General features: G+C 40.4%; 2 protein-coding genes across 4 annotated transcripts in view; one reads left to right on the top strand and one right to left on the bottom strand.

The window, feature by feature from the left end:
* Positions 1-1,571: 1,571 nt before the first annotated feature.
* Positions 1,572-10,265, bottom strand: LOC116041682 (ras-related protein rab7-like). Of its 3 annotated transcripts, none has more exons than XM_036002254.1 (7): positions 9,683-9,736; positions 5,500-5,562; positions 3,850-3,976; positions 3,427-3,645; positions 2,359-2,487; positions 1,897-2,187; positions 1,572-1,834 (listed from the first exon to the last, which is right to left on the bottom strand). In XM_036002254.1, the coding sequence occupies exons 2-6, from the start codon at positions 5,550-5,552 to the stop codon at positions 2,092-2,094; spliced, it is 624 nt and encodes a 207-aa protein (XP_035858147.1). In that variant the 5' UTR covers positions 5,553-5,562; positions 9,683-9,736; the 3' UTR covers positions 1,572-1,834; positions 1,897-2,091. The 3 variants fall into 3 exon arrangements, with proteins under 3 accessions (XP_035858147.1, XP_035858146.1, XP_031143545.1); XM_036002253.1 differs by lacking the exon at positions 9,683-9,736 and adding an exon at positions 9,899-10,265 and having other exon boundaries at positions 1,573-1,834; XM_031287685.2 differs by lacking the exons at positions 1,572-1,834; positions 9,683-9,736 and adding an exon at positions 9,899-10,265 and having other exon boundaries at positions 1,891-2,187.
* Positions 10,266-15,669: 5,404 nt separating this feature from the next.
* Positions 15,670-18,692, top strand: part of si:ch211-157b11.8 (fibroleukin) — a 4,045-nt gene continuing 1,022 nt past the window's right edge. The window contains exons 1-5 of the mRNA XM_031287722.2: positions 15,670-16,374; positions 17,072-17,267; positions 17,675-17,752; positions 17,829-17,941; positions 18,078-18,340. Of these exons, the coding sequence (XP_031143582.1) occupies positions 16,093-16,374; positions 17,072-17,267; positions 17,675-17,752; positions 17,829-17,941; positions 18,078-18,340 (932 nt within the window). The 5' untranslated portion in view covers positions 15,670-16,092. The remainder of the gene's footprint in view (positions 16,375-17,071; positions 17,268-17,674; positions 17,753-17,828; positions 17,942-18,077; positions 18,341-18,692) is intronic.

Genomic DNA, 18,692 nt, shown 5'->3' with positions numbered 1-18,692 from the left:
GAACCTATGCTGTGGCTGTGTGAAATTTTAATTTACTACTTGCTATAAAGTGAACTTTTGAGTAATTATCATGTAGTATATATATATTATTAATACATATATGTAATGGGTGAACAAGGAGTGAGTGTACAGACTGAGATGCAGCCACACCAACAGGAGAGTTAGGGAGCTGTCAATCAAGCACCTTGTGAACACTCACAGTCCTGAGGAGAGGTCTGATCAGCCAAAATAGGTAAAACACCTGTGTGGGGGCATTTACCACGTTTGTATTTATGTTTTAAGATTTTCTGCCTTTATTTTGACAGAACAGCTAGGTGAGAAAGGGGAAAGAGAGAGGTGGAAGACATGCAGGAAATCGTCACAGGTCGGATTCGAACCCTGGAACTCTGCATTGAAGCATAAACCTCCAAGTATATGTGCACCTGCTCTACCCACTGATCCAACCCGGCGACCATTTACCACATTTTCAAACACTGCAGTTCATCCAAGTTTAGTATCACAAAAATGTTTTAAGTCACTTTTAGGAACATAGGAAAGCCACGAAAAATAAGCATATCTTTCACTATGCAAGTGGATGCATAAAGAAACTAAGAGATTTAACAAACAGAAATTGAGACACATAATGCTACACCATTGATATATTCAAGAGTTTTATTTGACGTCCCAATTTTCTTTGACAACATCATTGGCATCGCAGTGATTTTTTTTCTATAAGGAGAAGAAATACCAGGGCAAAATGTTGGATCTTTTCTTAAAATGGAAAGAGAGAACATCCATTTCAGTTCAATTCATCAGCCATTTACCTTTACCATCTATACACTGTAATGCACAATCAGTTAAAAATAGTAAGTACTTAGCCAACCTGAGCTACAAGCAGATAGAGAGAACAGCAATAACAAAGACATGACAAAAGACAGGTGTATGCTGTATTGTTGACACGTGTTGTAATTCCATAGTGTTGAAAGATGTCTGATAAAGGACATAACACACACAGCAGTAATAGTAGCAGTACAAGTAATGTTACATAAAAGGCAAATATTAATATATCAAGGAATTAATCCATGTTTTACACTGTGACTGCATTATCACCTTTGACTTAATGTCTACGTACTTAGGTACATTTCTTCTGTAGTGTGAGGCAGTTATAAACCAATTAACACACAACCTTGAAGGGAAAAGGCAGTACAATCACCAGTGTTCAACAGATTCTCAGGGGATATATTTTTGATATATTTGACAGGAAAAACAAGTGAGGAGGTATAATTTGAAGCTTATCAAAAGCCGTGTGGTAGCAGATGTTGCCCAAAATCAGTCATCCCTCTATAATATTTAAAATGCAAAAACATAAAAAGAAAGTGCAAAAAAACAAATATGCGTTTTAGATTGGCTTGAGAAATAACACCAATTTATATTTATATATTTATATCTATATATATATATAGATATATATATATATATATATATATATATATATATATATATATATATATATAGAGAGAGAGAGAGAGAGAGAGAGAGAGAGAGAGAGAGAGAGAGAGAGAGAGAGAGAGAGAGTTGGGCGATTATAAGATACTTGGGATGCTGACATTAGCCAACATCATCTCACATTTAGCCAGAGATTCAGCCAGTCCATCTAGAGTTCTCAATTGCACTCTTTGAACTAGCTCCATCTTGCCCCCTCAGTGTGAGAGTCAGAAAAATGGGTGGTCGGGACAGGAGATCACTCACTATTGAGTCAGGGACTGTCAGGTCAGAAGGGGTGTCATTCTTCTCTCGTGTGATCTTTGGGCACTGGATTTGTCAGCTAGTGTATTCATTTTTGTACTAAGTGTGTATGTGTCTGTCTGGGTGTGTGGGTGTGTGTGTGTGTGTGTGTGTGTGTGTGTGTGTGTGTGTGTGTGTGTGTGTGTGGGGGGGGTGTTACATCCATGTGCAGCGTACTGCGTGAGGGGTTGTGTCGATGGAATGAACCAATGGCATGAAGGAGGAAGACCAGTAGGGAAGTCTTTTCCCTGGGAGCGAGGTGCAGGTGATGTAACCGGTGACGGGGTGTTTCAGAAAGCCAAGAGAGAAGATGGTCCAAGTTGTCCCTTAGCAGCTGCAGCTTTCTGCTGAAGGTTTAGCTCTGTCATTCCTATCCAGTTTTATGGGCTCTGGGAATTCATTATACAACTCCACCTCTGTCTCCTGAAAGGCAGCAAAATAGAGAAAATAATCAGCATAGGAAATAAACTGACAGTAAAAAAGACTGGGTTTTAAATTATTCAGCTATTATTGTTGCATCATAATATGCAAATCAAAAAAGCACACATCTCAAACCACCGTCTTTCATTTTCATTTCAAGGAACTGTAACTCACTTGTTTGAGGGCGTTACGTGCAATTGTCTGGAATGCCTGTTCTACATTTATGGCTTCTTTGGCACTGGTCTCAAAGTAGGGGATGTTGTTCTTACTCTGACACCAAGCCTGAGCCCTTTTGGTGGTTACCTGTGTGTATGAAGAGGAAGAGATTCATCAATACAGTGAGCTGGAATGTACAAGGATAGTTTCATAGTTGTCTCCAAAAGAAAAAAACAATTTTTTTTTAAAGATTACTTTTTGGGCATTTTAGGCCTTTATTTTTATAGGACAGCTGAAGACATGAAAGGGGAGAGAGAGGGGGAATGACATGCAGCAAAGGGCCACAGGTCAGAGTTGAACCTGCGGCCGCTAATTTGAGGAGTGAACCTCTATATATGGGCAAGCGCGCCCCCATACCAGGTGAGCTACCCAGGCAGCCTGAAAAAAACATTTTTAATAAAGTCAGAAATGTTAAACGAAATGTTATTTTACATCATTCTTTTTTAATAAAGTGCATTAAGATCATCATACGCCATGAAAATTATAAAGTTCCCATGTCCATCCTTATGGATTCTCAAGACTGAAGCACAAGTGGGGTCTAGTGGCAAAGTGGTCACGATGCATACCATTCCATATTTCCCCTTTGTATTTCTGCTGTCACTATAACATAACCACAAAATGCACCCCTTCCCCAAAAGAGTGTGATGCACAAGGGTGCAAATGTAATAAATTAATGTTAAAAAACTGGAATGACAGAAGTCCTAAAAAGCTAGCAAGAACAAATGTACCTTGCAGCAAGCACTGTGCAAAGTTCTTTGTTATAGGGTATGGTGTTTGCATCTGATCTAACACTAATAATATGCTATTATTAAGCCATTCTCAGAGAGTGAGTAACAAACACGGATCTTCATTAATTTCAATTTAATTCGGAAGCAAAACACAGCTGAAACATGTGTAGGCGTAGACAGCCTGTTAGGGTGGACATTGGAAATGGGCCTTGGAGTTTGAGGGATCTGACATTTGAATGCCGCATGGGTAATGATTTAAAATGAGGTCCTCATGGAGACGTTACCCACTGATACCAACCTGTCTGTTCTCCAAGTCAATCTTGTTGCCCAGCACCACAAAGGGGAAGTTCTCAGGATCTCGAGGGCTGGCCTGGATCAGGAACTCATCCCTCCAGCTGTCGAGTGTCTTGAAGGTGTTGGGTGCAGTGACATCAAACACCAGCACACAGCAGTCTGCTCCACGGTAGAATGCAACACCCAAAGACTGGAACCTCTCCTGGCCAGCTGTGTCCCAGATCTACCACATACAACCACGAGGAGACAAAAAAGTTTGGTAAATGGACAAGATTACAGGAGCAGAGGAGAAGACTGCTAAAAATATTAACAACCGTGGAGATAATGCAAAACAGTGATGCCGTGGTGTTGTGTCTAGTAAAAGAAAGTAACAAATAACAGTTTAATTCTCCAAGATGTAACCTTTCCAGCTGCAATTGTACTGTACCTGCATTGTAACAAGCCGGTCATCCACCATCACCTCTTTAGTCAGGAAGTCTGCTCCTATTGTAGCTTTGTACTGGTTACTAAACTTCTTGTTCACATACTGGTTCATTAGGGAGGTCTTTCCAACACTGAGAGTAAAAGACAACAGACAGCAGGATACAGGTGATGCAGGTTGCCTGATGGCTTGTATGAATTATGCAGTAATGAGATTTCCTAGAATCATTTAGAGCTGGGAGATATACCGTATGGATGTAATCAAGACCCCATTTACTCTTTTTACCACTTCATGTGTCTTGAGAGGATCGAATAGCCATCTCATCTCAAAAAACCAAAGTGTAAATGCAACCAAGAGGCAGGCATTACAGACTCATTGCTCAAACCACCTCCCAAGTGTAACTACTTCAGTCTGTAGAGAAGTAGCCACTTTACCCATGTGATAATGGCAATGACACTGAAATTACAATGAGATTAGCCCCCGTTATTTCTGTCACCTATAAAATAGTCTGGCTCAACGGATGTACATTGCTGGGATAAAGCCTGACCTCCGGCGCACTATATCCGCTACCGGGGCTTAGCGCCGCCCAGGACGGTTGTGATTTGTTTAAATAAATACAAACAAGCCAGAGAGTTTTTTCCCCTATCCCTGAATAGATAAGCGATGTAGCCAGACCATACTCCATCGCTGACACAGCACTGTGGAGATAGGTCTGGCAATGCGACTACATTTTCAATAGAGTCCTTTTTTTATTTTTCCAATATCACCCAGGTTCAGTATCTATTATAACAATGTTTATTAAACTTAAATTTTTGAATAAAGGCTGTGAAACATCAAGTGCCCTTAATAGTCTTTGCATAGCAATGCAATTACTGTTAACAGACAACCCCATGCAGTACTTAGCATGAAAGCTAATGGCAGTGATTCTTTCACACTGGCTGTGTGGCGTGTCCGTTTTCATTTCGGTTCCCATGTTAACAGGTTAGAGCTTTCACACGCCTATTTTACACACGACACGGAAGCGTGTTGGAAGCGTTTCCAGAATACACAAATACATTTAATAGATAACATTTTGATGTTTGAAAGTCTCTAGGTTTTGACATAAATGCAGATATAAATGTATTTTTAAAAAATAATAATAATAAATAATCATCGATTTTCAAATATTGCACGTCAATACAGAACAAAATATTCTGTAGCCTATTTTGCCGTCAATACTGCCGACGTTGTCTTTGCTGTTATCAAATCAGTATATATAGGGTTGAAGAACACGCTATTATTTCATTTTATCAATGGGAAACATACTGTACATGTGTACAGAAAAGGCTAGATCAGCAGCGCCGTGTCAGACACGTTTCTGGTGTAAAAAGACATAGAAAACGCCACGCAGCCAGTGTGAAAGAGGCCTAAGTGTTATTAGGTCTCCAGTTGAACAGCAGGGCTGTTCTGCCTAGAGACAGCTTATGGCAGAGTAATAATTTCTGTCAATAAGGAAGTAACACTAATACAAACCAATCTTTAATGATTCAACTCAAAACAAAAATAATACCTTGGCATTTAGGTTTCATCCCACCAAACTATTTTTAGAACAGACCTAACTGATAATTTCATAGCCTGAATTGCTGGTTTTGACATTGACATATTGTTGTGACTCACCCGGAATCCCCCAAGATGATGACTTTCAAGAGCACTTTCTTCCTGGATGTCATTTTTGGACAGCTGCAGAAAGACAAACAACAAAAGGTTTAGCATACAGACAGTGCTCAACAATGCCTTTCTAACCTCTTCATTGCGTCACAACCTAATTACTGTTTTCCTATTGTTCAGGGACACTGAAATCAATACAAAAGGTAAATTTGTTTCTATGCACACAGGCCCTTTGAAAAACATTAGCCTACACGTGTGTGTTAGTTTTATACATCTGGAACAATCAGGTTAGAACCATTCATTCCAGTCATGTGCTTTCTAAGCTGTTGGACAAATCACGAGGAACACATCATTCTTTCTCTCTCACGCAGGACAGGAAGTTACCTCCTAGAGGACCGACTCATTCTTTGTACTACAAGTCCAAGCCAAGACAACCTACTACAGCATGTGTTGGTAATATAGATGATTATGTAAAATGACCAGCACTTACAACAGCATAATTGGGAGACACTGTCTATTTATCTAAAGCCCTACTGTCTTAATATGTACACATAATTGTATCGCATGTGACTTTTAAAAAAAATAATACAAACCTGGAACTCTATGTAAGGTCTTCAAATGTATGTATGTCTATATGTATAATTTAATAGCCTAAATTTGCAATGCTGAGGCACAACTTTGGCATTTCTGTGTGCAATATTGAAGAAATGTTGGTGTTACCAACATAGCAACAATAAACTGGTTGTCCCCGTGATTTGGTTCAGTCAGTCAGAGATACAGTATGTGACATTACTTTCAGCAAAACTTCTAGTTCACCATTAGGCTGCATTTAGACTAGATCAGGTGGTCCGGAAAAAAGCCAGTCCTCCCATCCATTCTGAATGGGGGTAGTGCGTTTAGGCTGCTGTGGTGGGGGTCGCAGGGTGGGGGGGGTGGGGGCAAACAAACCTGCAGCGGCCTGCGGGGAAAAGTTGAGACTCAAAAGATTCAACTTCTGGAACGTCACGCTGCAGTGGCCAATCGTGTTACTGGCGATCAGACTTGTCAGTCCGTTTTGAGAGTACCGTACAGTAAACATCCCCGCCTCGATCGCTTAAAAACCTCTGAGGGTATAAAACAAAACACAAGCACAGCGTCGCACGGTGCGCCGAATCACTGGAGCTGCCGGATGCTATCTTAACGCCTACCTTAGACAATCAGTGTAATTTCTGAATGCACAAATGCAGTCCACATGTCAAAATTTTTATCTGAGATATTGCACAACACATGAATGAGTGAGCAAGTTATGCGTTGTCCCCGTCTGGCTTATGTAATTCATTTAGAAAATGTCTAAGTTGCAGCTGGGAGATGATACCACAAAAGTGAGGAAGTTAACAGTGCAATTGTAGAAATGCCAAAAAGGAGCAACGAGGTGCATTCTGTGAAAATAATATCAGCTGTACAGTCAATCCTAATCATTGGTGTCTGAGATATTTATAAAATTGTAGAGGCTTATCTTGAGTCCCTTCTTCTGCTTATCTGAAGTATTCTCGCTAACTTCAAAGATTTCATCATGGCAGACAAAAATATAGCCTAATGACTTCACTTTTAATGGAGGAAACTCATATTACAAAATAAACAGTGGGGTAGTAAAATAAAATAAAATAGAAAATGGCTATGTTCAAGTATTGAGGGGTTATCTGTAAACCTTACTCAAATAGGCTAAACAGACTAAAATAAATAAGAGTAAAATAAACCTTGATTTCATAAGAGGCTGCTTTATCTTCTTTCTGTGTAAACAGTCAAGCACATTGCTACTGACAAGAAGAAAAATGTAGAAAGTCTACTGTAGGTGTGCATACTCTCAGTGAGAATGGCAGCAATAGCAGCTGTCTGTTGGGAATATGTAGCCTATGATAAAATCTCCATAACACTGAAGATGATCTTAACTGTGACTAAGGCCAAATTAATATATGGGTATTTACAGTACAAAGCATAAGGAGGAATATAGGCAGATGTGTTGTAATACTGTTTGCAATTTGTTAACAAAAATGTCTTTAATGAACAATTCTGTCCCTGATTCGTGGGAATACAAATGGTTACTTTGTTTTTTTTAAGATTTTTTTTTTGGGCATTTCAGCCTTTAATGGAAAGGACAGCCAGATATGAAAGGGGAGAGAGAGGGAGAAGACATGCAGGAAAATCGTCCAGGTCGGACTCGAACCCTGGACCTTCTGCGTCGAGGCATACACCTCTATATATGTGTGCCTGCTCTACCAACTGAGCTAACCCGGCCACACAAATGGTTACTTTCATTATTTTTTGGCAGGGAAGCATGACAACCCGATAGACAGCGGTTTAACAGAAAACAGCTCTATGCGTGAGTAAACATACATCTTGCACAAAAGACATTTTAGACATGCCAATCCACCAACTCAAACAGGTTTTTGGTTTGGCCCATTTACACAACACAAGCAATACTTTAATTAATGCTGCAAGCAGCGATAAACTTTTTTTTTAATTTTAAAGACAAAAAAGAGAAATAAAAACACAACTTTGATTCAACTGACTCAACCAGGAGCCCTTAAAATGAATCCAAATTCTGAAACTACGCCCATAAAACACAATCATTTCAGTTCCAGTTGAAGCTGGAAAGTACACTGACATTATTTTTACAAGGAACAAGCACAGCACTCCAGTGACTGCCATACTGTAAATGTGAAGCACAGTGACTGATTAGCTGCCAGAAGCATGAACAACAGCATCACTGAAGTCTAGGCATGCTCAGACCACAGTCACATGATTACATAAGAAACTCAACTCAGGTCTTGAACCTTTGACAAACAGCAGAGCGTTAGACATTGATTCCTGAGTGCAGACTTTTATCTCTGACAGGAGGCTCAGAAATCAGGTGAAAGTTTCTTCTCACTAAAAACATCCCAAGTTATTCTGTCTCAAGCTTTAAGAAATACACTAATACACCAAAATGAAGATCACTTCTAACATGGAATATGCATGCACACCCACAGACACAAATAAACTCTGGACTACATATAGATCTGAACGGCTTCAGATGTTTCTCAAGGCTCAAACATCTTTATTTCTCTGCTTAGCTATGTAACCTGCATCTTGGTTAGTGCCCATGTGATAAACAGAAGGTTCAGTGACCCAGGGTTAACAAAAAGAGTCAAGACAGTATGGTCAAGACTAAGCATATTAATAGAATGGAAAACAATTAATGACATGTAATTATAGCATATATACTACATCGTTAGAAAGTAGTACACGATAACGTGCAGCAAAAGATTTCTATAAAATAATGCTGTCAAAGAAGTTGTTTCCCAACATTTACGCATTTTTAACCTTCTGATGTTGTAATTCAGGATTGTATCAAATAGAAAAACAAATGGTTTGAAGAAAAAGACTTTACACATGAGCCTCCAAAACAGAAAGGTTCACTTCATAAGGTAAAATGAAACACTGCTTGACAAGCTTGTATGAACATAAGTTGTGCTTAACTATATTGAGAAAAATCAACCAATTCATGCCAACTCATTGGATATGAGTACATCTTAAAATAGAGCTGATCCAAACTACCAGCAGGTACTTTAGAGAAAACTCGAATATGCTTGCCAGTTGCCAACTATTACAACGAATCATTAAAAACAATACCACAGAGCAGTAACATGTCTCAGTGTTCATACTCTGAATCCTGTGTAATAAATAGGATTTTGAAAACCAATACAACATGGACCGCAGTAGATTTCAGGTTAGACTTAACAAGGAATTTTGGCAAGTTTTTTGGCGCAAGTAATGGGCGTTGTAGCCACATCAGACCTTTAATAAGTACCCAATCAAACAAGAAACTGAAGGGCGTGAACGTGACCTGTGAGTCACAAGTCACAACCGAAACAAAAACATTTGGATGGTGCCAACGTCCCGTCTGCCTGGCAACATAAGGTATAGACATCGGATATTTCTCTCAAACAGACTGTTGACAGCAGACATGTGTAAACTCGATACTTGCCACTAACAAGACATGTTGTCAAATCCACCTCGACATAGAAGTTATGAACCATACAGAACGTGTTAGTTTTGAGATCCTTCTATGTATGCATGAATGCCAAGTAAAAACGGAAGTATTTAGAGAAACCGATATTCCCTTAGTCAACATTTGACAGATTCTTTACGATCCTTTGTTCGACCTACCAACCTCTTCTCCCAGGTTCTCCTTCCTTGTGGGAGTCGACCCAGAGGAGCCACAGGCCGGCCTTGTTTTTGTCAACCAGCTTCATGAAAAACATTGCACCACCATTAACATTAACGTTAGCGGTTGTATCGTTGGCGATAATAGGACACCGAACGAATTGATGAGTAAGCAAACATTAGCTATGCATATGAATAGACTGCTCTCGTCTCAAGAACTTACTTTCAACTTGTAGCACACCGGAGTGGCGACTTCTTGTCGGGAACCGACCAGGATGCGAGCTAACTAGCTGTTATTGTTTAGGACAGTTAGCTAGCGTCAGTGGCTAACTAGGCGTTACGTTAGCTAGCTCGCTGGCACTGAACTCGTTAGCTAGCGTTAATTTGGCAAAACCTTGTCTCAAATTCTTAGAAAAATGTGTTGCCCTTTGCGTAAACACTAACAAAAACCGTGTCGTAAATTGACGAGGCAGATAACCTACAACTGCTGTGTAAATTTGGCACTTTGCTTGAAGGCTTGTCTGCCAGCGAGCTATCTACCCCAGCTTCACTCTTCCCCTTTCACTTCCTCCTCCAAAACAACGCCTGCGTGCTACGTCAGACGCAGGAAACTAAAAATCTCAGCCCATTTATGACTCCTTTATTATTATTATTTATCATAGACTAAAGGTTCTGCATTTTTTTCTGCAGAAATAAATGCAATATCAGACTCAGCTGCAGTTTTCAGGGGTTTGTCAGCAATGCAACACTTACCGAAACGTGTATGTAAAGAGATATACCGTTATATCATGTTATATCCAGGGTTCAAAATTAACTTTTTGGTCCATCAGCCGAATGGCTAGTGAATGTTTACATTTGACAAGCCACTCTATAGATTACCATTGCTTTTTTTGGCTGGTGAGTGAATCAAATCTACCAGCCACTTGCATACTTTACCAGCATTTGGCTGGTAGATGGTGCTAATTCTGAACCCTGGTTATATCATATCATCATTGGTATAGATATGTGTTAGGTTCTTTTTGAGCATTTTGAAGCAGCAGAGGCTGATATAGCCAAGTTTTTAGCTTCTATGGGTCAAACTTCCAAAACACTGGTACCCACAATTCCCACAATGTAAGTAGCCTATTGCCCCCTAAATCCCCAGTTTTTTTCAAACCCAACACTCCCAGTTTAAAATACAGGTTGGTTAAAATATGTATGCCTCAAGCCCAAGATCAGATAACCCTGACAACATCATCATTTAATATTTTCAGAGACTTTTGCTAAGTATTACTCGACATAGTCTCACTTTGCCAGACTCTCCTCCAAAGCACGCTGAAGGAGAGTCTGGCTAATTCACATAGCATTCGGGGATGGGAGGAAAACATGCTCTGGTTTAATGCCATTTATTTAAACCAATCAGAATCGTCATGGGCGGTCCTAAACTCCGCACAGAGCTGCTGCAAAATAGTCATGCGAGAGAAAACTCAGATTGGATAGATAGCTAGTGGTCTTAATTTACCATGCAGAGATCTGAGGAGCAGTTAACAATAGTCCTCATAAATCCACCGAATTTAAAATTCCAACACAAAGAAAGCGGAAGGAAATGGAAATATATGCATTTGGCGGAATTTCCTGTATCACCGGAGCAATCCCAGAAGTGGAACGCGAAGGATATAGACTATACTCGACATGACCACACCACATAACTGAACTTAAAATCGTTGGAGTCCCCCTTTAAAGCTGAGGTTTAAAGTTCACTCTGGACAGTCTCAAGGTCCATTTAGTGGGCTTTCTAGAGCTTTTGATCATCACAGGATCTTCATCAGCATATACGTGTGTGCATACTTCTTCATAGCTCTATAGGACCCTCTTATTTAAATCACTCCCCCCATCAGTGATGCTTTTTATCTTTATATTATCAAGATTACATGTTAGAGATGTGATGGTTCAGTGTGGTTTATTGCATTGAATCATAGCCAATAGGGAGAGCTGTGATGATCTACCACTAGAGGACAGTGTCAACTCACTTTGAATGAATGAACCAAGTGAACTGGTTGTCCCAGACATTAGGGCACATTTATGTTTTGGACCTCTGTAGGGTGGTGTAGCACTCTGTGTTGTGGACATTGTGCTGAGAAAGTGTTAAAGTCAAAGATGGGTGAATGAGCTGCTTCTGTGAACAACTGAAACATGCAAAGATGCAGATGCAGGTCAGCCTTTACAGCCTGCGTGTGTGTGTGTGTGTGTGTGTGTGTGTGTGTGTGTGTGTGTGTGTGTGTGTGTGTGTGTGTGTGTGTGTGTGTGTGTGTGTGTGTGTGTGTGTGTGTGTGTGTGTTCATTCTTGACTTAGCTACATTTGGGGACGCATTTTAGACTAAAGACAAATTAATTGGGGACAGTTTGTTCAATTGGGGACAAAAGCTGTTTTTTGGGTCAGTGGTTAAGGTTAGGCCTGTAGTGGTTATGGTTAGGGCTGTGTAAACATCAAGTACATTTGAGATATAGTAAGACAATGCTTTCCATTTCTTCAGATGCAGCTAAACTATACAGATCTGTATTAGCTCACAATAATCAGGTATATATTTTTAATTGGTCTTTACTGTGGCATTTTTTATTGGTGAATGTGTGCTGTAGTATCTTGTGCATACTATGTATAATGTGCATATAATTACTTTATAAGATATGTCGTTATATTGTATTTTTGAGGTATCTTTTGAATATCTGGCAAGAGACAAAAGATGTAAATCAGTCATGTAAGCTAACTCAGTAACAGTTACTTTTTTTCCTGTTGATCAATAAATAAATAATGAATGAAGGCTTTATTTTGAACATGTACAAATAATATAATAAAAGCTAAAGAACAAAAACAAAAAAACAATATTAACTTAATATGTCCATATAGTAATTGTTAGACGCACAAGTTTATTTAATCCTAAATACTTATTATCATTTTGTTTGTTTTTTAGCTTGTTAAGCACTTTGGTCAACTACGGTTGTTTTTAAACGTGCTATACAAATAAAATTTAACTGAACTGAACTGAACTACCCCTTCTCCACTACTCATTAATAATCATCATATTTATATCATATCATATCGTAACACATTCTACAATTTTCTATAGATATTTATATGTATATACCTACACACCAAAAAAAACATACGTATTTACATTATGTGTATATCCACTATAAAAAAAAAAATAATGTAAATGAATAAATCATCTGTTAGAACAACTGGTCAAAGCCCTTCTTACTCCCTGTTGTGAAAACCATATTTTTTTACCACTTTTGGAACTAGGTCATGCTTGTGCATTGCTTTAGCACTGCACTCAATCCGTTCCACAGCTTCACTCCACATATAGAAATTAAACAACTTTTAAATGTTGTACGTCCATAAAACATTTAAAAGTTGTTTAATGTTTTAAGATTGTTTAAAGATGTTTTAAGTTGAACTTTCCCCTCAAATAATATCCCCATCTCTATCTCTATTGCGAGTAGGTTGTTGATTGAAAATGAACCAGATCATTGAACTTTAAAGTTCCCATGGCATGAAAATTTCACTTTATGAGGTTTTTTAAGATTAATGTGAATTCCCCTAGCCTGTCTATGGTCTCCCAGTGGCTAGAAATGGCAATAGATCTAAACCAAGCTCTGGGTATCCTGCTCTGCCTTTGAGAAAATGAAAGCTCAGATGGGCCGATCTGGAATCTCCTCCTTATGACGTCATAATGAGGAAGGTTACCTCCCCTTTCTCTGCTTTGCCCGCCCAGAGAATTTGGCCCACCCATGAGAAAGAGAGAGACATCATGGCTTGAAAACCAAGGGGGTAAGCCAGCCTCCACAAAGTGTACCTCCCATGGAGCCATTTTGATGCTAATAAGCCATCAGGTGCCGTTAGCATTCCATTGATTGCCATTCATTTTGGCGCCACTTTGATAGTGAATAACTTTACATTTGAAGCGTTTAAAGACTCTATTTGTCCATTGTTTATTTCTAAAGAAACACGACAATGTATAAAAGGCTCCACTACCTTGTATCTCAAGTTATGGCTCCATAGCAGCCGTTTTTGTAAAAATAGGCTAATGATTGTGTCATAACCACGCAACTTACTGTCGCATAGTAGACAAATTACCATACAGTACAGGAGAAGCTCGCAGGCAGTTTCGACTTACATTAGCCGTTTAAGTTTAATTACTAATGTTAACTAGCATTTTAGTCACAATAATTAGCCTGTGTCTATGTTATCTCCTTACATATACATACGCTCTCCGTCTCTGCAAGATTCTGAATGATTGAGATTTCTCTTGGCACAGCTACCAGAAGACTTACAACTTTCAGACAGGTTGCTCACGTCACATCTACATCGGCAAGCTCAGTTTGCAGCAGCGCAGTAACACTCAGCTATCACCGGAAAAGTGCTTCTAATATCCTTGTCCGTTTATTTTACTGTCTATGTTGAAAACATGCGAAGCATGACAGTTGGTCAAGGCCACACCCCCACCCTCCACCTTGCCCCCCTCTCTCCTCCTCAATAGCATTTAAAGCTACAGACACAGAAATGGCACGTCCTAAGTAAAGCTCATTGTGGGACTGGCCCTAGTGGCTGTAATTCTGCACCAAGGCTGAATTTCGGGAATTTCAGATACAGTATTAGGCGACCACTAAGGCCTATATAAAATCATCCAAAAAGCAGCATGTCATAGGACCTTTAATGTTTTTGATTTTAAGAATAGTGAATTTGTGTGATCTCTATAACCGGTATTATGAATTATCCTTATGGCTCTCTTTTTCAATATAGATAGTAATGAAAGTTCACATATAAGCATTGGCCCAATCCTCCGCACAGAGTCATTTAAATATGATAATACCAGTGAACAGTTAAAAATGTAGAGTGATTTGTGGTCCAGAACGTGTTTTGCCTTACTCAGTACTGAAATCGTCCTTGAAAGTTTATTGTGGACATGTTTTATGTGAGATTTCCAGCTTATTTTGTCATCTATTATCACACCAAGACACTTATTTTTCATTATCTCTATGTCCTCACCACCTGTATTTGTACTTGAATACTCAATACAAAAAAGAACATAATAACATTTGTTACTGAAGAAATTTAGAATTGTAGCATATATAAAGATCTTATTGTTTACCACATTCTCAGTGTTGAATTGATCATTTATCTAACATATCTTTAAATAATTATGTACCAAGAGAAAAGTGTTTGAATTCAGTAACATAAAATTAGGTTCCCAAATCCTGACTCTCTTTTGAGTCTTCTTTAACATCTTAATTTAAGCTCACAGACTCCTTTGTTTCTTTCAAAGAACAGAGCTGCCAATGGCTCATCAGTGATGACCTCATAATGTCAAACTGTTGTTGTGATGAGTCATCACAACAACAGTTTGACATTATGAGGTTATTTTTTCTGACCGAGGCTAACAGAGATCTCATCTTGATTCCGTTCTGCTCCATGTTCATGTGTAAGTGTGTCTATATATGTGTGTTTGGGCTCCTTGTTAGTGGGAGTGTGCCTCTGCAGAATCCTGATGACTGGTGTTTATAGAGGAATTCCTGCCTTCTGGCTCCTATTGAATGTAGAGTCTTTATGGCCTCTTTGGAACTCCGTTTGTAAACACAAACACTGAGACACAAAAGGACGCGAGTGAGAAAATGGTGCACAGGAGGGAAGGAGCCACATACTTTAAGCATCTGCTACATTATCATCTCTACAACCATTGCTGAGTATGCACATTGATGGGTAAGAGGAAGTCAAAGTCTGTTCAGATTGGGTTCTCAAGAGGAATTAAAAGTTATTCTAGCATAAACATACAACATGTGAGACAGGTATAATCATAAAGGCAGGTGAGGAGCTCATCCACAGCATTAATAAAAGGTCCATTAATCTGTGAAAGTTTATTTCTGCATAATGTTTCAACATGTGTGTGTGTGTGTGTGTGTGTGTGTGTGTGTGTGTGTGTGTGTGTGTGTGGGTGTGTGTGTGTGGGTGGGTGGGTGTGTGTCAGGGGGTGGGTGCATTAGTCCGTGTCAGACAGCAAAGAGTGCCGCAGTTATCTAGGAATCTGAGCCAAAGCAACCTCACAGACAGAGAGCAGGAGAAAGAGGAGGGCCGGGAGTGAGATGAACTGAGGTGGGGGGAAAAAGAAAGAAGAGGATGAATGAAGCACAAAGAGTAGAAAGCAAGACAGACGAGGACAACTATAGAAAGATCTAAACAAAAAGGACAGGTCAGCAAACACGTTTCACCTGAAGAGGCAGTTGTTGAGATACAAAGGAAAGTGAAGGGAAAGTTTTCTGAGGATCATCAACAACAAAAGGACAAACAACTTACAGCCCAGAGAAAGAAGGCTTTCCTCCTGGAGGAGAAAGTGGACCACTGCTCAAGAGTTTAAGACAAAGGTCAGGACGAGCCTGACATTTATGCAATTTCACATGATTCCACTCAGTTCTCTTGGTTTGCTTCCTCTGCTGGCGCTCTATGTTGGAGCACTGCTGTCCTCTGATGCATCTCCGGCCTGCACACACCCTCCCTGCAGGGACAGTCTGGTAGCTGCACCCATCCAGCCCGGGATGGTAGGAAGAGTGGGCACTGGGGCCTGTGAGGGTCAAACTGCCTGCAGGATAGGGGTTTCACTTCCAGCCACCTCAGATGTTCCTCGGAGGGGGGAGAACAGGCAGGATTTCCCCCAGGTTCAGCCTAAGGTGAGTGACATCACTTACAGTGTAGAGGCAGTCCCAATGAGACTTATTGTTTACTAATCTTAAAATGATATTCTAAAAAAAAAAAGACAGATATTGTAACTTTTAATCTCAGCCATGTAGCAGTGAGATGTTTCAGAAACATTTTTAGGCGAGTTGAAGCAGAGCTGACCCCCTATCTACTCGTGCACGTGCCAGGGGGAACTGAGCAGTGTACTATCAGGAATAGGTCAGCAGGTCTTTTCTCACGGGAAAGTCGCCACACTAAACTTGGCACCACCTAACAGCCATGAAGCAATGGCAGTCAGCAATCAAAGAAGGGATAAAATTAGATCTGCTTTAAAAATGTCCTCATCATATGGTTGTGCTGAGCTCATGCAGCAACAGGTGCGTGTGAGTGAGTGACTACAATGGCTGATGTAAGTATAAGAGACAGATTGAGGGTGACACAAAACATGCCACTGAGCTGTGAGTTTTGAGTGGATTAGCCTTTCAGATGCCATCTTCCCAACTGAAGCATGCATGATTATGCACATGCACAGCTTAATTTTCTTTATTTAAAAGCACAGCATTATTTAACTCAACAACATGTATGACTGAAATGTCCTTGGCATATAAATATGATTTGGCAGTGTTTACTCATGATTGATGGCTGACTGACTGGCACATCAAGAAGTACCTGTGAGCACTGTCTTTGCAGACTGGAGGTGTGAAAGAGCGTCTCGTTCAGCTGCAGCGCTGCATGCACTCTCTCCAGGAAACAGGGGGCCCTTGGAGTCACGGGGGCCAGGAGAGCAACTCTCTAGGGGCCATCCTGGCACTAATGGCAGCTGTACTGACAGAGTGTGACCTCCACTGTCACAGCCAGGCCCTTGGGGCGATGGCCAAACGACTGGGTGAGTAGTACACATTTATATCCCCCACCTCTGCAACACACAGACATGCACGCACGCACACACGCACGCACACACGCACGCACGCACACACACACACACACACACACACACACACACACACACACACACACACACACACACAGAAATGCCAGCGCAGTCACTCCCCCACACATAGTAAACAAAACCTCAATAAGGCCTGCTAAGTGTCGGTCATAGGTGAGTGCATAGGAATTTAACTGCACTGAGAAGGATGAGAAAAACTCTTCGTACATGCACACACAGTGAAGAAGATTTAAAGAGTCATCATACAAACTGGAGCCCCCCTGTGTCATATATTAAGACAAAGCTTCTATATATTTTCAACCCCTGTGTCTCACTGATAACCCAATCTTTCGTGGGGTTGACAGAGAGTGCAGCCGTCGGAAGAGAGGGGGAGAGAGACCTGCTGCTTTTCCTGAAAAGCATCACACAATATTCACCCACAGGTAATGGGCATCAGAAGTGATCACATGGTACAATTGTTGCTGATTAATAAAAATTAATAAAAATGTTGGTTCTCAGTTGCACCCTTGGACAGGTTACATCCCCAGGACTGTGCAGAGATTTACAGGCTTGGAATCAAAGAGAATGGAATCTACACCATCCAGCCTGACCTGCAAAGGCCAGCCTTGGAGGTATTTCAGATTCACCACATTTATAAAACACACAGCCGGACCCCCACCCTACTCCTCTTCTTTTAGAGATGTGTATGCTATCTGTGGATTACTACAATTTAGGATTTATAATATCAAAGTCTTTGTTTTGTCTCAGGCTAAATGTGACATGGAGACAGCAGGTGGTGGGTGGACAGTGATCCAGAATCGGCGGGACGGTTTGATGGACTTCAACAGGACATGGCAGGAATACCGGGAGGGCTTTGGCGGTCCGCAGGGAGAACACTGGCTGGGGAACGCAGCGCTGCAAGCCCTTACCTCCACTGGCCAGCACCAACTCCGCATCGAGCTGGAGGACTGGCACCAGCAGAAACGCCATGCTACCTACAACAACTTCAAAGTGGCTTCAGAGGCACAGAGGTGAAACACACTGCAGAGGAACAAATACACACTTTCTGCATCAGCTAGATTGGTGGAATTAACTATCTTAAAGCCCCTGAAAATAGGCAACAATCAAAGTTTAGAAAGAAATGTCTTGGTTATTATTCATAAAGAGCTTGACACTCACTTCATTGGGGCTGTGTGGTTGTAGTTTGATCAGGTTTGATTGACAGTGCTGGCAACATAAGCAAACAACACCAAAATTGCCATAACATTTTAATTCAAATGTTGCTAAACTCTGATTGGCACATGGAATTATATGTGACATCACATTTTCCAACTGAACACCGCCCACAGAAATCTGGGTTGTTTGTGTTTGATTCATTTTATT

The sequence above is a fragment of the Sander lucioperca genome, chromosome 6 (assembly GCF_008315115.2).
Source record: "Sander lucioperca isolate FBNREF2018 chromosome 6, SLUC_FBN_1.2, whole genome shotgun sequence".
Classification (NCBI taxonomy): Eukaryota; Metazoa; Chordata; class Actinopteri; order Perciformes; family Percidae; genus Sander; species Sander lucioperca.
The sequence above is the reverse complement of the archived record's forward strand: the minus strand, read 5'-3'. Positions and strand labels throughout refer to the sequence as shown.